Source organism: Balaenoptera borealis, assembly GCF_965194805.1.
Source record: "Balaenoptera borealis genome assembly, chromosome: 1".
Lineage (NCBI taxonomy): Eukaryota > Metazoa > Chordata > Mammalia > Artiodactyla > Balaenopteridae > Balaenoptera > Balaenoptera borealis.
Genome location: NC_138860.1, coordinates 82,395,152 through 82,413,865, shown reverse-complemented (window position 1 = coordinate 82,413,865; position 18,714 = coordinate 82,395,152). Strand labels below are relative to the sequence as shown.

Below are 18,714 nucleotides of genomic sequence, written 5' to 3'. Positions count from 1 at the left end.
ATACAGAGCATTTCCATCACCACCACAAGGATCCTTCCTGTTGCCCTTTTATAGCCACACCCATTTCCCTCCCATCCCCATCCCCACCTTAGCCCCTGGAGCAATTAATCTGTTCTCTGTTTCTTTAATTTCAAGAATGTTATATGAATGGAATAATATAATATATAATATATAACCTTTTGGGATGGGTTTTTTTCAGTCAGCATAATTTTTGGAGATTCATCCAGGTGTTGTTGCATATACTAATAGTTTATTCCTTTTCAATGCTGAGTAGTAGTCCATGGTATGGATGTACTACAGTTTGCTTAACCATTTACCCATTGAAGGGTATCTACATTGTTTCTGGTTTTTGACTGTTACAAATAAAGTTGCTATAAATATTCACGTATGGAGTTTGTGTGTTTCTCTGGGATAAATGCCCAGAATTAAAATTGCTGAGTGGTATGGTCATTGCATGTTTACTTTTTTAAGAAACAGCCAAACTGTTTTCAGAGTGGCTCTACCGTTTTACATTCCTGCTAGGGATGTATGAGGGGTTTCTCTGCATCCCCTCCAGGATTTGGTGTTGTCACTTTTTTTGGCAACACCCCTCGGCATGTGGGATCTTAGTTCCCTGACCAGGGGTTGAACTGTGCCCCCTGCACTGGAGGCGTGGGATCTTAACCACTGGATCACCAGAGAAGTCCCCTGGTATTGTCACTTTTTAATTTTAACCACTCTGATAGGTATATGGTGATATCTTATTATGGTTTTAATTTGCATTTCCCTAAGGGTTTTAATTTGCATTTCCCTAATGTTGAACACCTTTTCATGTGCTTATTTACTATTTGTATATCCTCTTTGGTGAAATATCTCTTTCTTCCTTTTGCCCATTTTCTAATTGGATTGTTTGATTTTTTTTGCCATTGAGTTTTGAGAGTTCTTTATGTATTCTAGATACTAGTCCTTCGTTGGATACATGGTTTGCAAATGTTTTCTCCTACTCTGTAGCTTGTTTTTTTCATTTTCTTAACAGGGTTTTTTGCAGAGCAGAAGTTTTAAATTTCAGTGAAGTCCAGTTTATCAATTTTTCCTTTTATGAATGATGCTTTTGTTGTCAGGTCTAAAAACTTTTTGGCCAGCCCCACGTCTCAAAGAATTTATCCTATTTTTTAAAAAGTTATATAGCTTTACATTTTAAAGCCCATGTTCCATTTTGAGTTAATTTTTATATAAGCTTTGAAACTTAGGTTGAGTTTTATTATTTTCCTATAGATGTTCAGTTTCTCCAGCACCATTTCCTCCATTAAATTGCTTTTGCAGTTTTATCAGAAATCAGTTGGACATATTTGTGTGGGTTCATTTCTGGGTCCTCAATTTTGTTTCATTGATTACATGTCTATGCCTCCTACTGTCTCAGTTACTGTAGCTATAAAAAGTATTGAAATTGGGTAGACTGATTCCTCCAACTTTATTGTTTTTCAATATTGTTTTAGCTGTTCTATTTCTTTTGCCTTTGTATATAGATTTTAGAGTAGTTTTATCTATACCTACCAAAATTTTGACTGGAATTTTGCTAGCAATTGCATTAGACCTATATGTCAGTTTAAGGAGAATTGATATCTTTATTATATGTTGGGTCTTCCAGTCCATGAACACAGTATAAATTTCCATTGATTTAGACCTTCTTTGATCTCTTTAATCAACATTGTATAGTTTTCAGCATACAGGTCCTAATATATTTTACTAGATTTACACTTAAGTATTTCATTTTATTTGAGTGATTATAAGTTGCACTGTAGTTTTGGTTTCTGTGTCACCTTGTTCATTGGTAGTATATAGAAATACAATTGATTTTTGTATATTTATCTTGTATCCTGTTACTTTGCTGAACTTACTAGTGATAGGAATTTGTTTTTTTCTTTTCTTTTTTGTAGATTTCTTGGGATTTTCTGTGTAGACAATAATATCATTTGTAAATAGGGCCAGTTTTATTTTTTCCTTTGTGATCTATACGTCTTCTGTTTCTTTTTCTTAGTACTGGCTAGGTTTCCAGCACTATGTTGAATTAGAGTAGTGAGTGTGGACATCCTTGCCTTATTCTTTTAGTGTAGAAAGCATTCAGTCTTTCACAATAAAGTATGATATTATCATAGGTTTTTGGATGGATGTTCTTTATTAAGTTGAGGAAGTTCTCCTCTATTCCTGTTTTTCTGAGAGGTTTTTTTTTTTTGATAATGAATCATTGTATTAGTTTCTTAGGATTGCTATCACAAAGTACCACAAACTGGGCTGCTTAGAACAACAGAAATTGATCGTCTCACAGTTCTGGAGGCTAGAAGTCCAAAATTAAGGCATCAGCAAGGCAAAGTTCCCTCTGAAACCTGTGGGGGAATTATTCCTTGCCTCTTCCTAGCTTCTAGTGGTTTGCCAACAATCTTTGGTGTTCTTTGGCTTATAGGTTTGTCACTCCAATCTTCTATCTTCACATAACATTCTCCTTGTGTGTCTTCATATTGTCTTCCCTCTGTGTCTGGCTCTGTTATAAGGACACACTCATATTGGATTAGGACCCACCCTAGTGATTGTTTTACCTTGCTTACCTCTATAAGGACCTTGTTTCCAAATAAGGTCACATTCTGAGGTACTGGGGGTTAGGAGTTCAACATACATTTTTAAAAAAAATTATTTATTTATTTATTTATTTATTTATGGCTGTGTTGGGTCTTCGTTTCTGTGCGAGGGCTTTCTCTAGTTGCAGTAAGCGGGGGCCACTCTTCATCGCGGTGCGCGGGCCTCTCACTATCGTGGCCTCTCTTGTTGCGGAGTACAGGCTCCAGACGCGCAGGCTCAGCAATTGTGGCTCACGGGCCTAGTTGCACTGCGGCGTGTGGGATCTTCCCAGACCAGGGCTCGAACCTGTGTCCCCTGCATTGGCAGGCAGATTCTCAACCACTGCGCCACCAGGGAAGCCTTGTTGGAAGATTTTTAATCACAGTTTCAATTTCATTACTTGGGATTGGTCTGTTCATATTTTCTATTTCTTCCTGGTTTGGTCTTGGAAAGTTATACCTTTCTAAGAATTTGTCCATTTCTTCCAGATTGTCCATTTTATTGGCATAGAGTTGCTTGTAGTAGTCTCTTACGATGCTTTGTATTTCTGCAGTGTCCGTTGTAACTTCTCCTTTTTCATTTCTAATTTTAATTGATTTGAATCCTCTCCCTCTTTTTCTTGATGAGTCTGGCTAAAGGTTTATCTGTTTTGTTTATCCTCTCAAAGAACCAGCTTTTAGTTTTATTGATCTTTGCTATTTTCTTTGTTTCTATTTCATTTATTTCTGCTCTGATATTTATGATTTCTTTCCTTCTAACTTTGGGTTTGCGTTTTTTTTTCAATTGAAATCTTTTTTTAAAATTTATTTTACTGAAGTATAGTTGATTTACAATATTGTGTTAATTTCTACTGTGCAGCACAATGATTCAGTTATACATATATGTACATTCTTTTTCATATTATTTTCCATTATGGTTTATCACAGGATATTGAATATAGTTCCCTGTGCTATACAGTAGGACCTTGTTATTTATCCATTCTATATATAATAGTTTGCATCTGCTAATCCCAAACTCCCAACCCATTAACTTTGGGTTTTCTTTGTTCTTCTTTCTCTAGTTCCTTTAGGTGTCAGGTTAGATTGTTTATTTGAGATTTTTCTTGTTTCTTGAAGTAGGCTTGTATTGCTATAAACTTCCCTCTTAGAACTGCTTTTGCTGCATCCCATAGGTTTTGGATCATCATGTTTTCGTTGTAATTTGTCTCTAGGTATTTTTTGATTTCCTCTTTGATTTCTTCAGTGATCTCTTGGTTATTTAGTAACATATTATTTAGCCTCCATGTGTTTGTGTTTTTTACGTTTTTTCCCCTGTAACTGATTTCTAATCTCCTAGCGTTGTGGTCGGAAAAGATGCTTGATATGATTTCAATTTTCTTAAATTTACTGAGGCTTGATTTGTGACCTGAGTTGTGATCAATCCTGGAGAATGTTCCATGTGCACTTGAGAGGAAAGTGTAATCTGCTAATTTTGGATGGAATGTCCTATAAATATCAATTAAATCTATCTGGTCTATTGTGTCATTTAAAGCTTGTGTTTCCTTATTAATTTTCTGTCTGGATGATCTGTCCACTGGTGTAAGTGAGGTGTTAAAGTCCCCCACTATTATTGTGTTACTGTCGATTTCCTCTTTTATAGCTGTTAGCATTTGCCTTATGTATTGAGGTACTCCTATGTTGGGTGCATATATATTTATAATTGTTATATCTTCTTCTCGGATTGATCCCTTGATCATTACATAGTGTCCTTCGTTGTCTCTTGTAACATTCTTTATTTTAAAGTCTATTTTATCTGCTATGAGTATTGCTACTCCAGCTTTCTTTTGATTTCCATTTGCATGGAATATCTTTTTCCATCCCCTCACTTTCAGTCTGTATGTGTCCCTAGGTCTAAAGTGGGTCTCTTGTAGACAGCATATATATGTGTCTTGTCTTTGTATCCGTTCAGCGAGCCTGTGTCTTTTGGTTGGAACATTTAATCCATTCATGTTTAAGGTAATTATCGATACGTATGTTCCTATTCCCATTTTCTTAATTGTTTTGGGTTTGTTTTTGTAGGTCCTTTTCTTCTCTTGTGTTTCCCACTTAGAGAAGTTTCTTTAGCATTTGTTGTAGAGCTGGTTTGGTGGTACTGAATTCTCTTAGCTTTTGCTTGTCTGTAAAGCTTTTGATTTCTCCGTCGAATCTGAATGAGATCCTTGCTGGGTAGAGTAATCTTGGTTGTATGTTCTTCCCTTTCATGACTTTAAATATATGGTGCCACTCCCTTCTGGTTTGTAGAGTTTCTGCTGAGAAATCAGCTGTTAACCTTATGGGAGTTCCCCTGTATGTTATTTGTCGTTTTTCCCTTGTTGCTTTCAATAATTTTTCTTTGTCTTTAATTTTTGTCAATTTGATTACTATGTGTCTTGGCATGTTTCTCCTTGGGTTTATCCTGCCTGGGACTCTCTGTGCTTCCTGGACTTGGGTGGCTATTTCCTTTCCCATGTTAGGGAAGTTTTCAACTATAATCTCTTCGAATATTTTCTCGGGTCCTTTCTCTCTCTCTTCTCCTTCTGGGACCCCTATAATGCGAATGTTGTTGCGTTTAATGTTGTCCCAGAGGTCTCTTAGACTGTCTTCATTTCTTTTCATTCTTTTTTCTTTAGTGTGTTCCGCAGCAGTGAATTCCACCATTCTGTCTTCCAGGTCACTTATCCGTTCTTCTGCCTCAGTTATTCTGCTATTGATTCCTTCTAGTGTATTTTTCATTTCAGTTATTGTATTGTTCATCCCTTTTGTTTGTTCTTTAATTCTTCTAGGTCTTTGTTAAACATTTCTTGCATCTTCTCGATCTTTGCCTCCATTCTTTCCTGAGGTCCTGGATCTCTTCACTATCATTATTCTGAATTCTTTTTCTGGAAGGTTGCCTATCTCCACTTCATTTAGTTGTTTTTCTGGGGTTTTATCTTGTTCCTTCATCTGGTACAAAGTCCTCTGCCTTTTCATTTTGTCTGTCTTTCTGTGAATATAGTTTTCCTTCCACAGGCTGCAGAATTGTAGTTCTTCTTGCTTCTGCTGTAGTGTTTTTTAAGTGTATCTCTTTGTATACCTTTTTAAGTGGTTAGAAGCCCTACTTCTCTTTACCCTCCCCTGTTTATAATGTAATTTTCTTAAATATGTCCTCTGTGTTCATTTAGAACCATATTGGACAGTTACAATTTTTATTTCAACTGTCAAACATAATTTAGAAAACTCATGAGAAGAAAACCTATTGTACTTACCCATATTTTTTCTTACCATGTTCTTTCTTACTTTCTGATGTTTCAAGGTTCCAGTAAAGTCAGCCACCTCTGAAGCAACCGGTTTTCACAGCTTTGTCTACTGTGGTAGAACTATCAGCCAAAGGACCAGGGAGTGGGAGAAGCTCCAGACTGACACACCTCAGTCTCATATTCTTATCCAAGGGCCTGTAGTTTGCTGTTGTTGTTGTTTTTTAACAGACAGCCTGTTTGTTGTATGCTTCTGTTCAATTTCCAGAATACTGAAATGGTTGTTTTTGACAATTTTGTCAAATTTTATAATAGCTTTTGGGGGAGAGGATTTATCAGTCGAAATATTTTGTAGTAGAATTGTTTTAGGGAAGAGTAAAGGTAAAATGAGAGGATCAGTGGTTCAACATATACATGCAGGAAGAGTTCAGGTCAACGTGGAAGAGAAAATATCAAAAATATAACAAAGTCTCCCAGGAGTGAAGGATATGTTTTTAGTTTGAAAGCAACCAGTGAGTACCCAGGATAATGACTGGGAAAATAAAAACCTACACCAAGACACATTATAGAAATATTTTAGAGTATTGGATAAAGCTTCAGAAAGAGAATCCACATTGAAGGGTATAGGATTGGAATGTGTCATTGAATTTTGTAGGAAGATAATGTCTAACCCCAAATCTGTTCTTAATTAAATTACTCTAGAATGAAGGTAGAATAAGGACTTGTTCACAAATGTAGGGTCTCAAAAAATATATGTCCCACGTAGCTGTTCTCAGAAAGCTATGGAGGGATATGCTCCAGTACAATGAAGCAATAAGGCAAAAAATGAGGGAAGCTGGGAGCAGGAGGTCCAACCCAAGAGGGGGACTTGAGACTTCCCAGATGATGACAAAGGGGTAGAACACTTGTTATACAGCACTCAGTCCAGCCAGAGCAGGATGATGTGAGACTCCAGGGTGACATTTGTATGAAGAAAAGTATAAAATTGACTGGAGAGGTGTTATAGCGAGCCATTGGAGGGTGTGGGAAAACTTAGCCAGAGATTTAAGGAAATCCAAGTAAATGGAGGGGAAAAAAGGAGCAGTTAATTCCTGGAGAAGGTTGTATAAGGATAAAAGTAATCATAATACATACTTTTTTTAATATTAAAATTTTTAAAAAATAAATTTATTTATTTTAATTATTTTGGCTGTGCCAGGTCTCAGTTTGTGGCACGTGTGATCTTTGTTGTGGCATGCAAACTCTTAGTTGTGGCATGCATGTGGGATCTAGTTCCCCGACCAGGGATTGAATCCGGGCCCCCTGCTTTAGGAGCACAGAGTCCTACTCACTGGACCACCAGGGAAGTCCCATTAATATTAAAATTTAAAAAAAATTTTCATAGTATGTAACTTGATTCAGCAGCAATTGGTATTTATTTATATAGTCACATAATAATGAGAACACTGGACAGTTTGAGCAGGGAGCGACATAACCAGATTTCACAAATGTACACTAAAAAATCAACTATTGAAGTATTACGTAAAATGAAGCCCTTTTAGGTGTACAGTTTGATGAATTTTGACAAGTGTATGCAGCCATGTAACCACCATCACAATCAAATATAGACCATTTCAGTCACCCAAAAGGTTCTCTTGTGCCCTTTCCCAGCTTCGTGCCCCGCAGGCAGTGACTGACCTGCTTTCTATCACTTTAAATGAGATTTATCCTTTCTAGAGTTTGATGTAAATGGAATCATGCCATATGTGCTTCTTTGTGTCTGGCTTCTTTCACTCAGCAGAATGTTATTGAGATTCATCCATGCGGTCGCAGCATCAGCAATTCTTTTTTTATTGCTAAGTGGTATTCTGTTGTATGCATGTGCCACCATTAGTTCATCTATTCACCGAGATTTAGGTTTTAAAGGGACCCTGTGGAATAGACTCCAGGGGCCAGAGTGGAAGCAGAAGACCTGTCTCAGGTGGTCCAGGTAAGAGATGCAAGTGTCTCTTACTCCAGCCCCAGTGCCATTCCCCAAACACACCAAGCACGTCCCCACCTTAGGGCCTCAGGTGTTCCCAGCCGGAAGGCTCGTCTCCCAGGCGTCTGTGGGTTTGCCTTCTCACTCCATTTAGGCGTCTGTTCGGCCATCACTCCCTCCCCCACCCCTGCCCTCTTGTCCCCTCTCCTTGACTTGCGTTTCTTCTTTGCCCTTATGGTCATTAACCTTATACCTCTTTGTATACTTCTTGTCTGCTGCCCCCACCAAGAGTGTGAGCTTCATGGTGGCCATGTCTAGAATGTACGCATTTTATAAATATGTGTGGAGTGACTCAGTGTGGCTCCCTGAGAGCAAGGTCTGTGTCTGTCATCTGTGAAGTACAAGGTGTGGTACTAGGTGGCAGGGAAGCAGTTGAGGGTTAAAGCTGTAACTATTAAATTTCCACGTGGATGTGCCCTTCAGGTGACTCCAGGTGCAGTTCCCCAGGTAGAGACAGGGCCTTAAAAGTGATGGCCAGGGTGACCACAGTGGGCCAGGGGTGTGGCGGTGAGCAGTCTCAGGGAGGCCACCACTTTTCTGAGTGTCACGTGAGGCCTGTGCCCCGCACCCCCCAGCACTGGTTGGAGAGCTTCTCCCTGGTGTGCAGGGGGAACCGGATGGGACCCTCCCCCAACCCCGCCCCAAAAAGCCTTCTGGCCGCTGACCTTTGTGTGCCCTGTGTTTTCTCTCCCACTGCTGGGACTCACCAGCATGATTCTGGACCAGGCCACCTCTTGGAACGCTTGACCAGCTGGTAGTAATGTCCCAGAACAAAGTAGAGAGACCATTAACAGCTGTTGATTGATTGGGCGTAGAGTAACTGTGCTTATAGCAACAATAGAACTTAATTAAAATCTGCTAGTTTGGCAGCTACTGAGGTGCTGCCTTGATCTCTGTAGCTTCCAGGTGGCCACTTCTGTGCTGCAGACATCCTGAAATTTGAGGGTTGTTTTTGGATGACGTGTCTGCTGTGGTGGTTGAATGATAATTGTATAGATTTTCCTCTGAAACTTCATTTCACAAACTGGCAAAATAGGCTTGTTATATTTCTCTCTTAAATCATTAGGGAATAATAATTAGACCCCAAATGGTTTTAAATGTTTCTGTATTAATAATAATTTTTAGCCTGAAACCATTGCTGATAATTGGTTCTTGGGATTGGTATTTGGAACTGTCTTAGGAGAGTCTAAATAAAAAGGCACCTTCTGTGCTTGGCTAGAGGACAGTTTTTAACACTGTCACTTTGCTTTGTTGTAGGTAAGCAGCAGGGGCAGAATGGTTTAGCGTGGAGATTTGATTTGGGCCCCATCGGTTGACAGTGGTAGTTCACTCACGGAGGGCTCACTGCGAGCTGTGTTCTGATCGCTTTGCTGTGTGAACCTGTTTAAATACAGCAGTAGGTGCTGCTACTCTCCCATCCTGCAGATGGGGACACCAAGTAACCAGGCCAAAGTTAAGGAGCCAGTCAGTTCTGGGACCAGGATTGGAGCCCAGTCTGACTCCAGAACCTACACTTTTAACCTCTCTTATACTGCTTCCATTTATATTTATTTATGTATGTATGTATGTATGTATGGCTGTGTTGGGTCTTCGTTCTGTGCGAGGGCTTTCTCTAGTTGCGGCGAGCGGGGGCCACTCTTCATCGCGGTGCGCGGGCCTCTCACTCTCGTGGCCTCTCTTGTTGCGGAGCACAGGCTCCAGACGCACAGGCTCAGTAGTTGTGGCTCACAGGCCTAGTCGCTCTGCGGCATGTGGGATCTTCCCAGACCAGGGCTCGAACCCGTGTCCCCTGCATTGGCAGGCAGATTCTCAACCACTGCGCCACCAGGGAAGCCCCTGCTTCCATTTATTAAGCACCTATTTCATGTCATGTCCTGAACAGATACTGGCCCAACTAAATCCTCACATCAAGTGTGATTCATGGTATTGAAGAGGAAGCCAAGGCTTAGATTAAGAATTTGCCCCAGTTCATTTCTCCTCTCTCCCTCCTTCCTTCTCTTTTTCTTCTGTCACTTTCTTTCACATATATTTACTAAGAGCTTAATATGTATCAGACACTGTTCTGGGCCCTGGGGTTACCTCAGCAATGAAGGTAATTATCAAAAGACAGATGTGATTCACATTCTCATAATGTTTAAATTCCAGTGGAAAGACACATATAGTGAACCAATAAATAAGTGAATAAATAAGAAAATGCCCCCCCCCCAATAAAAAGAGAGAGAGGAAAAAAAAGAAAATGTCAGATAGTGTTACCAACCAGGGTTCTTGGCCTCCTTAATCAATAGAAATTGATAACGGGCCAGACAAGAAATTCACGCAAGGCATTATTGGGGCCCCTCCTGCAGCAGCGGGGGGAGTGAAAACAAGCCACAGGTTCCCTTGCCGGTTCCCCGAAGCAGGGTGAGCTGGTTCCATATATGGGGTGAGGGTAGGGGTGCGTCCAGCGCTCAGGCCAGAGGGGGGCTCAGGTGGTCTGCCCACCCCTTTGGTGGTGCTGTGTTCAGGGGGCTTGCGCAGTACCCTGCTTTTGCTCCCGGCTCTTCAGATGTGGCAGTTGGGTTTTGGGTTTTCCGACTTTTTTGTATCTTTGCCCCTACTGCATATGCATGCAGTTATTTTTAGTCCCTTATAGTTTCCTTGTATTTCGTTGCTCGAGGAGACGTGTGTCCAGGTACAAGCACAGCAGCAAAGGGTCCCAGGGCCCAGCCTGTCTCAATAGTAAGTACAAGACAGAGAACTGAAATAAGGTGATGTGATAGAGAGGAGAGGGGTCACTTAGATGGTTCTTAGGGAGTCCTCTTTGTGAGGAAGCGACCTCTCAGCTGAGCTCTGGATGACAAATCAGCCTATCATGGGTAAGACCAGGGAAAGAACATTCCAGACAGAGGGGCCACCTACAAATGCCTCAGAGTGTGACATGGGGGGAAAAGGGGTAAGTGGGCAGAGAAGAGGTCAGTGGGAAGGAGGGTAGATCATGGCGGCCTTGGTGAGCCCACCTGGAGACTTTGAATTTTATTTGTAAGCACAATGGGAAGGTGTTGGAAGGTTTTAATCAGGTGAGTGATGTGATCTGATTTTGGTTTGTAAGAGGTTGTGTCTTCTGGGTGGGGACTGGATTGCAGGAGCCTGTGTGGCAGCGTCTTTGGACACTGTTGTTACGGTCCTGGTAAGAGATGGTGATGGCTAGTATTGGGGTGGTGGAGATGGAGAGAGAGGAGTGTGTGGGTTTGGGTGTGTTTTGGAGGAAGAGATGGCTTGACTTGCTGATGAATTTGATGCAGAGCTAGAAAGAGAGATGAATTTGGCCTGAGCCGCTAGGTAGATAATGATGCAGCTTACTAAAATTGAGAAAGCCAAGGTGAAGCAGCTTGCGGAGGGTCCGTTTTAGACATGCTGAGTCTGTGTACCTCTTGGTTGGCCTGTCAAGGAGGCGTCTCCATGTTGGAGTTGAATTCCACAGAGTCTTTGGGGCTGGAGATCTGGGTTTGGGAGTCTGTGGTCTGTTGTTGATACCTAAAACCGTGGAGCTGGAGATGACCTTGGAGAGAAGGTAGATGGAGGAGAGGACCAAGTCCTGGGTTGTGCCAGCATGTATTGGTTGAGCTGAAAAGGGCCAGCCAGGGAAAGAGAGGGAAAACCAGATGTGTGCAGCGTCAAGGAAGCCAAGAGAAGAAATGTTTCCTAGAAGAGGGGATGGGTGGGATGTTGCCGGTAATTTCAGAATGGAGGACGTGGAGGATTCGGTAACACGGAGACCGTGGCTGAGCCGCTTCAGGGAGGCCTGACTGGAAGGAGCTGAAGATAAAATGTCAGGCGTGGAAGGAGATGGGACTCTAGACACCCCTTTCAGTGAAGGGAGCAGAGAAAGGTGCTCGCCAGAGGGGGTGGGGGGCGAGGCAGTGTCTTTGCAAACATGGATAATGGAGCATGTTTTTTTCCTGGTGGGAGGTGTCCACCGGGAGAGAGATGGCAGTAGAGGAGAAGGGCCGTGGCTGCGGGGGTGTTGTCCTCGAGAAGGCGAGACAGTGCCAGCCCCAGAGCCAGACTCTTCTGAGAAGGTAACAGAGGGATGGCAGGGGCGGCGGGGCTGGGGGGGCGGCGGTTTGGGTGGTGAGAGGGTGAGGGGCCTCCCATCCAGTTGCTTCCAGTTTTCTCCTGATGAAGAGGCAGGTTCATAGAGTGGGCGGAGGGTGGGGAGTATGGAGGGTTTGAAGAGAGGAGGGGGTGAGGTGTCGTCCATTGGAGGGAAGGAAAGGAAACTCACTAGGGGCTTACCATGGGATTGTGGCATGTCCATTTGAGAACAGTGGCCGCATGTGTTCTCAGGTAGCGGTCAGTGGGGAGTGGGGTAAGTAGCGAAGTGGCAGGGCGGGCAGATCCGTGGGTGTAACCAGGGCGGGGGATTTTCCAGGTGTGGACGGTGGAGCAAGGGAAGCCAGTGTGGGTTGAGGGCTGCAGGATTGTAGTCTTTCTGTCTCCACCCAGCCCTGCTGCCGGAGTAACCATTTCCACCTCTTTCTCCCCTAAGAAGTGCCCACAGGGGCCTCCCGGGCTAAGCAGTGCTGGGCTTCTGCGCCTGTAGGTGCCGACGAGCACCACCGGCAGCACCTCCCTCCCTCCTCCCTTCCTGTTCCTTGAACCTCTTGTCTTTGGTTGACTCAGGACCCCCCACCCAAGAGAAAGGAGAAACTGGAGGGAGTCCCAAAAGTCAGCTGAAGCCTGTGTCTGCACAGGGGCTGTTGCTGCGCTGTCTCCAGATCTGCTTGGAGAGACTCAACATGTAAACCAGTGAAACGAATACTACTATGCCTGAGTGATACCTTTTCTTTCTCTCCCTAGGGTTTGGAGAAGGCCTCTGGTCAAGGATTTGCCAGAACCACTGGTGAGATCATGAGCTGCCATCTGTTCCCAGGACATGTCTTTGCAGCTCCTGATTCACTTCTCCCAGCCTCCCTTCCAGCTTTGTCCCACGCTGACCCCTCAGTGTAGGAAATATCCCTTTTTATTCCTCTAGGATGCTTTCTTTTAATTATTTAATTAATTAATTAATTAATTTTTATTTTTGGGGGTGCTGCATTGGGTCTTCATAGCTGCGCAAGGGCTTTCTCTAGTTGCGGTGCGCAGGCTTCTCATTCTGGTGGCTTCTCTTGTTGCGGAGCATGGGCTCTAAGCGTGTGGGCTTCAGTAGTTGTGGCGCACGGGCTTAGTTGCTCTGTGCCATGTGGGATCTTCCCGGACCAGGGCTTGAAGCTGTTTTCCGTGCATTGGCAGGTGGATTTTTAACCACTGCGCCACCAGGGAAGCCTCCTTAGGATGCTTTCTTGATTAAAGAATGTCATCCAGCAAACCCTCCCCACCCAGCTGAGGATGTGGAGGCCGAGACCTAGAAGGATGTAGCTTCACTTCCCATCTCATCCTGCCTCTGAGGGTGGGGCCGGGGCCTTCTGGGGGGCAGGTGGGGTACGGTCCTCTGAGACAGCCCTGGTGCCTGCAGAACACAACCTTCTGCTTCCCAGCTTGTACACAGCTCACTCCTAAAGCTTCTGTTGACCCCTGTGAGACAGAGAAACCGAGGACAAGCATCTTTGCAGTTCCCATGGAAATGAGGTGAGCAGAGGTGGAGAGAGGCCGCTGGCAAAGGACAACTATAAACGTCTGCTCAGTCCCTAGAGGGTGGCGGCAGGGATGGTACTGGGGTGGGGGATAAAGTTTTCAGGAACTCCTGCGTCAGACCCAGGCTGTAAGGCTGTGACCCGCAGTGACTTACACAGTCTGTCTCCATTTCTGTACAGTGATGGCCTGTGACTCTCCCCTACTCTGGATGCCATGAGATCGGCATGTCCACCACATCTTCTGCTTTAACGGCAGACACCATTCTTAATGTCAGGGATGCCAGAATATTCTGTTTGACTTGAAATGCTATAGGATGTGTGTTTTTTGTTTCGTTTTTCTAAAGTGGCAGGTCTGCCTTTCTAACCGTGTGTGACTTAGGCGATAGAGTTCGTGGAGTGGTGGGATGAGGTGTGGCATGTGCTTAAACACAGGGAGGAGTGGTTTGGGCGTTGCAGACGTGTCCTGCATTGTGGACGGTCCAAACTTGCATCACTTGAGGTTCATGAATCACTCAGGCAGGCCCAAGGTCAGCCCAATGAGGCTTTTGCCCGTCTCTCTCGGTGGAGTTCCCTGGTGTGTTTTTATTTCCCTCTGTCTCTTCTCCAACCCCTGTGTCCCCTGGCGTGGTGCTTCCTTTGCTCCGCGTTATGATTACTTGGGCACTTGTCTTGTTCCCACCCTGGGGGGTGCACAGCCCTCTTGTCAGCGTGACTCTCCTGCCCAGCATCCTCCAGGACAGGTGTTGGTTGAATCACTCCTGTGTTCACTCCCTTCCCTTCGTTCCCTGTTCTTCCTGCAGAGGGTCCTTCTGGGTGCTGCTCTTGAGCGAATGCTTCCGAGACCTGGGCTGGCTGGCCACCGTCCACGGCATCGGCGGGGACGTGGGGCTGTTGGTGACTAGTATTGTCCCTCAGACCCCCTTCTTCTGGGCCATGCGTGTCACGGAGGTACAGGCTTGTTGGTGGTCCTCTTGGGCTTCGGTGCCACCTCATGGGGCCCTGCTGGGGTAAGCATGGTGATGGGGGCCCGTCAGCGGTGAACATCCAGAGTGGCCGCACTCTGATCCCTGGTTGAGCCTCATTCTCTCTCCCACGTCATACCTTCAGTTCCCTTGGGGTGGATCAGCGGTGCTGATGTAACAGGTGACACCTGCAGAGACAGACGTGCGATGTGGGGCAGGCAGCGAGGCCCATGGCGTTTGCACCGTCCACAGACGCTGCACCAGAACATGCAGGCGCTGTCCAGAGCCCTGGCCGAGGCGGAGGAGCAGCAGCCCTACCTGCACGACTCGGCTGTGCGGCGCGGGACCCGCTGTCTGGCCGAGTACCAACTGGGTGATTACGGACGGGCCTGGAACGGGTGTGTGCCAGGCAGGGCTGCAGGTTTGCTTCTCCATCCTCTGGACTCTCATTTATTTGCTGCTGCTTCCTCTCTCAAGATATCTCTCCTCTGATCACCTCTCCGTCCAAGGTGGGGAACAGCGTAGGAAACTCCCATTCCTCTTAGCCCCGACCTTCAAGCCCTCTCTGTGAGGACTGCTGTGCGTGGCACCAGGTGGGACAAGCCTCCTCTCCCTCCCTCTGGCCAGGTGCTGGGTGCTGGACCGAGTGGACTCCTGGGCTGTTGTCATGTTCATCGATTTCGGCCAGTTGGCCACCATCCCAGTGCAGTCCCTGCGCAGCCTGGATAGTGACGACTTCTGGACCATCCCCCCCCTGGTTCAGCCATTCATGCTGGAGAAAGGTAAGGTGCCCTCCACCCTCCTGAGCACTCGGAGACAGGAGATGCTGTGAGCGCCTCTGGGACCTCGGCGGGAATGGCGTCCGGGGCAGCCGAGGCCCTCAGGATGCCTGCCCTTCAGCCTCTATTCTTTTGATCTCACCCCAGTTTTCGGCGTCTGCCCCTTGCAAAGCTGCTTCTTGAGAATTGGTTTTCACACCTGGTCTCTCTGAGCAACCAGATCTGGAAAGGAACCTCAGGTGCTGCCCGAAGGCTGAGTTCTCTGGGTGGAGTGAGGGGAGGGCAAGCCTCCCAGTCTCGCTTCTGCCAGAGTGGCTCAGCTTCCATCTGTTTCATGTACATCGAGTTTTGCTTAAGATTTCTTCAGAGAAGCATTCTGTGTAGAAGAAAACTGGAATTTGAAGACCAACGATAGGGGTTAGAGCATTTGGACTCAGTATCTCCTCCGATGTGCTGTTTGTTACTTTATTTTTTTCTTTTCTTTTTTAAATTGAAGTATAGTTGATTTACAATATTGTGTTAGTTTCAGGTCTACAGCAAAATGATTCAGTTATACATATATATATTTTTTTCAGATTCTTTTCCATTAGAGGTTATTACAAGATATTGACTATAGTTCCCTGTGCTATACAGTAAATCCTTATTGTTTATCTATTTTAGGTATAATGGTGTGTATCTATAAATCCCATACTCCTAATTTATCCCTCCCCTCCCCACTTCCCCGTTGGTAACCATAATTTTGTTTTCTGTCTGTGAGTCTGTTTCTATTTTGTAAATAAGTTCATTTGTATTATTTTTAAGATTCCACATATAAGTGATATCATATAATATTTGTCTTTCTCTGTCTGACTTACTTCACTTAGTATGATAATCTCTAGGTCCATCCATGTTGCTGCAAATGGCATTATTTCATTCTTTTTTGTGGCTTCTTTATGCATTCATCTGTTGATGGACATTTAGGTTGCTTCCATGTCTTGGCTTTTGTAAATAGTGGTGCTATGAACATTGGGGTGCATGTATCTTTTTGAATCAGAGTTTTTGTCTTTTCCGGATATATGCCCAGGAGTGGGATTGCAGGATCATATGGTAACTCTATTTTTAGTTTTTTAAGGAACCTCCATACTTTTTTCCATAGTGGCTGCACCAATTTACATTCCCACCAACAGTGTAGGAGGGTTTCCTTTTCTCCACACCCTCTCCAGCATTTATTATTTGTAAACTTGGTGAAGATGGCCATTCTGACTGGTGTGAGGTGATATCTCACTGTGGTTTTGATTTGCATTTCTCTAATAATTATCGATGTTGAGCATCTTTTCATGTGCCTGTTGGCCATCTGTATGTCTTTTTTTTTTTTTTAATTTATTTTTTTGGCTGCATTGGGTCTTCGTCGCTGCACACGGGCTTTCTCTAGTTGCTGTGAGCAGGGGCTACTCTTCGTTGCGGTGCGTGGGCTTCTCATTGCCGTGGCTTCTCTTGTTGCGGAGCACGGGCTCTAGGCACGTGGGCTTCAGTAGTTGTGGTGCACCGGCTCAGTAGTTGTGGCTCGCGGGCTCTAGTGCACAGGCTCAGTAGTTGTGGCGCACGGGCTTAGTTGCTCCGCGGCATGTGGGATCTTCCCAGACCAGGGATTGAACTTGTGTCCCCTGCGCTGGCAGGTGGATTCTTAACCACTGTGCCACTAGGGAAGTCCTGTATGTCTTCTTTGGAGAAATGTCTATTTAGGTCTTCTGCCCATTTTTGATGGGGTTGTTGTTTTTTGATATTGAGCTGTATGAGCTGTTTGTATATTTTGGAAATTAACCCCTTGTTGGTCGCATCATTTGTAAATATTTTCTCCCAGTCCATCGGTTGTTTTTTCGTTTTGTTTATGGTTTCCTTTGCTGTGCAAAAGCTTTTAAAGTTTCATTAGGTTCCATTTGTTTCTTTTTGCTTTTATTTTTCTTGCCTTGGGAGACTGATCTAAGAAAATATTGCTATGATTTATGTCAGAATGTTTTGCCTGTGTTCTCTTCTAGGAGTTTTATGGTGTCATGCCTTATGTTTAAGTCTTTAAACCATTTTGAGTTTATTTTTGTGTATAGTGTGAGGTGTTTGTTACTATAGATCCAGGCACCTGTGGAGCCTCAGTTTCTACACCCTTGAAATGGAGAGGCCCCTTCTTTGCTCTGCCCCTTCTCGAGACTGGGGTTTAGGTGAGATGTGAAAGAGTGAAAGAATGCTTTGGGGGCTGAGGAGAAGTGGATGTGAAGAAACACACATACACACAAAATAAGATGGAAAAGCACCTCCCCAAAGTGCAGGGCCAAGCCTCCCTGCTAGGCTGATGGGCACCACCCAGAGGTCACCTTGGGTCATTGCATGAAGAGGGCCCCTGCTGCTCGGCCTGGGGAGTAATGCCAGTGCCAGCAGACAGGACCTGGGAGCTTCTGGTGGGCTGAACCTGACTGCTTGGGTGTTGGAGGGTGGCCCAGAGTAAGGAGCCCCTGCCCCAAAGAGCAGCTCCCAGCCTGTCAGAGGGGCCAGAGTGTGCAGCCCGGATATGGGGGTTCTCAGCTCTCTTGTGGACTTTGAGATGGCCCCGAGGCCAGGTGGGCAGGTGTACAATTTTTCTCCCTTTATGGATGAGGAAAGTAAGCCTCAGGAAAATGAAAGGGACTTCTTCACGTTTCATGGCAAGAAAATGGCATAGCTGGGGGTGGAACTGAGGTCTGACCCTTGATATGAGCCAGTTTCATGCATACAAACAGTCCCAGAGTTTGGGGGGATGGCGGGAGCTGAATAAGGGCAGATGTCCTGGAGAAAGGTGAGTGTCTGACCAGCGCCCTGCCCTGCCTTGTCCCAGCAGGTAGGAATGCGCACTCGTCATGGTAAAAAGGCTCTCTGCCTTTTAACCTCCATCTCTCCAGCCAAAACTCTCAGAGCAGAGTTGAGTGAACACAGTTTTCTGTCTCCAGAATTTCCATTAGGGAATGTAAAATCCCAGATCCCTGTAATTATTTTAACAACAATAATGCCTCCTTTTACTTGCTCTTACTTTGCCCTCCCCTTCTCCTCCCTCTGCAGGGCTTATTATCTCACGATATCCTGGCAGCAGGGAGTGAGCACTAACTAGCAGAGACTTGCCTACAGGACCTGGTCTGCAGCCAGAACACTTTCCTGCAGCCCCGGCTTCTCACTTCCCTCCTTGCTCCTCCTGCCTGACCAAGTGCCACCAAGGTTTTGTTGTTGTGTTTTGTTTTACAGATATTTTGAGTTCATATCAGGTTATCCATCGCATCCTCAAAGGGAAAATCACTGGTGCTTTGAATTTGGAGGTAACTGCTGTGTATCTACTGTTCCCCTCCCCTCCCCTCCCCCACCTCCCAGGGTCTCAGCTGCAGGCCCTGGCCTCGGCCTGAATGCTGCGGGTTTACCTGTCATTCCCTTAGAGGAAACAAACTGAAGTTGTCCAGGGGTTGGGTGGACCACCTGGGGGCAGTCCTTCCTTCCCAATCAGATT

General features: G+C 44.9%; 1 protein-coding gene across 1 annotated transcript in view; it reads left to right on the top strand.

The window, feature by feature from the left end:
* The window catches only part of TDRD10 (tudor domain containing 10), a 44,864-nt gene that overhangs the window by 23,336 nt on the left and 2,814 nt on the right, over positions 1-18,714 (top strand). The window contains exons 5-10 of the mRNA XM_082366422.1: positions 12,702-12,744; positions 13,379-13,469; positions 14,275-14,422; positions 14,689-14,834; positions 15,064-15,218; positions 18,459-18,529. Of these exons, the coding sequence (XP_082222548.1) occupies positions 12,702-12,744; positions 13,379-13,469; positions 14,275-14,422; positions 14,689-14,834; positions 15,064-15,218; positions 18,459-18,529 (654 nt within the window). The remainder of the gene's footprint in view (positions 1-12,701; positions 12,745-13,378; positions 13,470-14,274; positions 14,423-14,688; positions 14,835-15,063; positions 15,219-18,458; positions 18,530-18,714) is intronic.